General features: G+C 45.9%; 1 protein-coding gene across 1 annotated transcript in view; it reads left to right on the top strand.

The window, feature by feature from the left end:
- Positions 1–9: 9 nt before the first annotated feature.
- Positions 10–3827, top strand: part of LOC109312778 (protein HIRA) — a 57131-nt gene continuing 53313 nt past the window's right edge. Inside the window, exon 1 of the mRNA XM_019539055.1 lies at positions 10–107. Within this exon, the coding sequence (XP_019394600.1) occupies positions 71–107 (37 nt within the window). The 5' untranslated portion in view covers positions 10–70. The remainder of the gene's footprint in view (positions 108–3827) is intronic.

The raw sequence follows: 3827 nt of genomic DNA on the forward strand, positions 1-3827 counted from the left end.
CAGCCGGCGGCGGAGTCAGCCCGGCCGCAGCCCGCGCGCCCTGGGCTCCCGGCGGCGGCGGCGCGGGACGATGAAGCTCCTGAAGCCGACCTGGGTCAACCACAATGGTGAGCGCGCGTGTGCACCTGCAGCGCCGGGCGTGCAACCCTGTGTTGGTGCTGCGTGTGCAACCCCACGCGTGTGGATGTGTGTGCAATCCTATGGGCGCGTGCGGATGTGCCACGGAGCGTGGCGGCGCGTTGGGTGCGTGTGGCGGCATGCTGGCGCTTTTGGCCGTGCGACTGGTAAGCGTGGCGGTGCGTGCGTGTGTCTAGCTGGTGTGTGAGGGGTGTAGGGTGTGTGGCTACCTGCAGACGTTGGAGCCTCGCGGGCTTCCAAAGTTAAAAATCGCTGACTGCGACGGTCTGTGGTGGCTGCCGCTGAGGAGCTGAGCGCAGCCATGAAACCAAGTAAGAACCTCCTGCTGCTGCTTGCCCACCCGCCAGCCTGGGGTGTTGCCTTCCCTCCCTGCCTGATCAAATGTAGCTGTTACAAGTGGCTCCCAAATGACCTCTGGTTTTAGGAGCTGCAGGAATGTAACGGGCCCTTGACCTTCGACAGAACGGGTTTGCCAAAAGCAAGGTAACGATGGTTCATTTGCCTGTGAACCAGCCTGGCTTCTCTTGGGGAACCACAGCATTTTTTTTAGGTCTTGCAGGCTGAGAGAATTGATGTAAGTTGTTCTCCAAAGTTGGTGCGATGAAAGTGCAGCTAGAGAAACGGGGCTTCTATAATCCAGTTTGGCTGGGGACTGCTTTGTCCAAGTGTTTGCTGGGACACCTGAGAGCTGTCTTCTGCTGGGGTGATGTGAGAAGAGGGAGTCCCATTGGGCAATTCCTGCCTCTTACCATGCAGAAAAAACAGCATGGTCTTTTGGGTAACAGTCCTGGTGACACTGCGTTCAGGAGACTGCTTGCCAGAGTTAAAAGAATATAACTGTAGGAAACCAGTTATTTGTTGGGAGTGGTGGAGTGATATTGTAGCTGTGATGGTCCAGGAGATACGCGAGGCAAGAGTTTTTGTGAGTGATATCTTTTAATGGACTGACAGCACAGTTAGGATAGACTTATTTCCATTTTCACACGCAGTGCAGTCTTCTTCAGATTCTTGGTTTTCCAACTCAGTAGTGAAAAGGTGTGTTAGTCAGGGGAAGACTGAGCCGCTTATGTTTCTTCACTGCAAATTGCATGTATTTGAATGCTTATCAAAAACAAGGCTAAAAGTTTACACCGGGCATCATTTTGGCAGGAAGAATGAAGACTTCTGCACTCCACTGTGCTAGTGCACCCCCGTCCTGTTTTGGGTCTGTGGGGAAAAGCACCGAAGAAATAGGTCTAACTTGAGTCTGCCAAACTCACTTTGTTTGTTTTGCTTTGAGGTTTTATATTTTATATTCACCTTCTATGTTTGGGTTCCCAAAACTGCACTAGCTCATTGAGTCTATACTACATTGTTGTAGAAAAAGGTTATTACCACACAACAAGTCACTTTTAACGCCTCTTGTATACTGCTTTTGTAATTACAAGTCCATAGAGGTTTGTGACGTAGGAGACATCTGACCTTCAGGAAGAAAGTGCTTCCAGTGAGATAAACACATTTGCAGAGAAATGTTGTAATTCTTGCCAAGATATTTTTAAAAATGCTAAATACTATTAGTGGCTAATAATTTATTTTTAAACTTGCCTCTTATCAATAGGCAAAACAAGCAAATTAAAGTAATATTTGTTGTTACAGAAGTAGTCTCAGGTGGAACACATTTCATGTGAAGAGTTAATTTTGAACGTTCAAGTTCATCTCACATACAGAGATGCTTTATTTAAGTAATTTGTTCAGCACACAACTTTATTTTGACAGATAAATTTGTTTCCTCCTATAAACTTCTAGAAGCTTCAACTCGTTTCTTCCAGATGACTTGTATCCAGAGTAAACTGGGTATTATTCAAGTTGGACAGTTTTGCTGCACAGCTAAAAGCCACAGACATTCTTAAAGTTGGCTTACTTCATAGCTTTTCTTTTAGCGGAATGAGTATAGACTATAGTCAAACTTTCTGTTTTGTGAAGAATAAGTACAGATCTTACAAACATACATGTAGTTTCATTTTACTGTTTGAGTAGTCAGTGCATGAACACATCCTTTACATGTAAAGACTGCATGGAGCCAAAAAAGTGAAAGTGCAGTGCTCTGAGATGTGCCTGTCTTTATTTCTACTTGGTTAATGTAAAACAAGCATAGCATTTAAGATTTGATCTTGCAGCTAGCTTCATGTGGGATGACTCTGTGCTTGTCTGGATCTGCAGTGCAGTCCCTGGAAGCCTCTTTGTGAGGACCCATTTGCAAACATGTGGCCTAAGTGTTTCCATGTTGATTATATTAAGTCTCTGTTAGCAGCTTACAGGTGATATGTGGCACAGTGGAGAAAGCACTGGTCTGGGACTCAAGAGATCTGAGATCCTTTCCTGCATCTGGCATGGCCTGCTGGGGGATGAGCTTGGGCAAGTCGCATCACCTTGGTGCCTCAGTTTTACCACTGGCAAAATGGGGGTGTTGATATTGGGATTCCTTTGTAAATTGCTATGAGAACTGCTGATGAAAAGTACAGGAGGTGGGGCCAGTGCTGTTATCATCAAATGTATGGGATTCAGGTTGATGCCTGGTGAAATACATTTTTAGTGTAGTTGTGTGTGTAATATACCATGTTTGTCATCCTTCAACACATAAGTTTAATGGGATTACTTGTGTGCATTGGAGTTTGCCTGTTAGGGGCACAGCTGGTTCTTTTTGTATATATCTGAAACCTGAGGTGAATGTTCTTAATGCTCCCTTTCCTGCCAATAGAAGAGTTTCTGCCCTAGCGATTTTTAGGGAACAAGGCACTAAAAATCAAACATGGGTTTTCAACATAGTGCAAAGCACTTAAATTTAACCCTTTCTTCCCGGCACTTCAGGGATTTTATGTTATTGAACAAACTAAAAGAACTTTTTAATGTTTTAATGCAGTAGACATGCATTGGGATCTGATTTCCTCTCAGAGACATCTACTTCTGATTTGTAATACATCTGGGAGTCCTGTAGTATTCAACTGAGATACAGCCTGTTTACTGTAAGAGCACTTGATATAGCTAGACACTATGGGATTTCATCCCATTGAGTTACTAAACATTGCCTTATCTGAGCTCTTATCAGAGCAATGTGGTATATTTCTTCCTTAAATGCATTTTCTCATAGGCTTTTCACATTCCTTATATGTATCTACTCTAGTTCTTTTGTAAGCATCTATCTTTCTGTAGTTTTCCCTTTTTCTTTTTTGTTTTCTTTCCCCTTTTCCTAAAATCTCTGCTACTTTTACCTGGCTTGGAGGGTAGGGAACCATATCATTTAAATGAGGGATGGGCAAAATCTGGCTTGTGGGACACATCTGACCTACCAGAGGATTTTATTTGGCCCATGGTGGGTCCCTCAACCCTGCCCAGCCCAGCCCAGACTTGGAGGGCAGCCTGGGCCAAGGTATGTACAGCCAGTTCTGCTACCCTTAGGCATGCAGTAGAGCTGGGGCAGTGCGGTGGCTGGACTCCCCTTCCCAGGAGCTGCGGTAGTGGCAGTGGCTCCTAGCTGTCGGTGCCAGTGTCACTGCTACTACCAGACGTGGCTTCACTGCCTAGCCACCCCAGCCCATTCACCTGCCCCCACTGCTGGGAGCGCTGGACGGAGTGGGTGTTTGGGCAGGGTCTCCATGGATACTACCTGGAACCCCTGTGGGCAGGACACACTCAGCCAGGTGGATGGGATG

The sequence above is a fragment of the Crocodylus porosus genome, unplaced genomic scaffold, assembly GCF_001723895.1.
Source record: "Crocodylus porosus isolate Cpor-Errol unplaced genomic scaffold, CroPor_comp1, whole genome shotgun sequence".
In the NCBI taxonomy this organism is placed as follows: Eukaryota; Metazoa; Chordata; order Crocodylia; family Crocodylidae; genus Crocodylus; species Crocodylus porosus.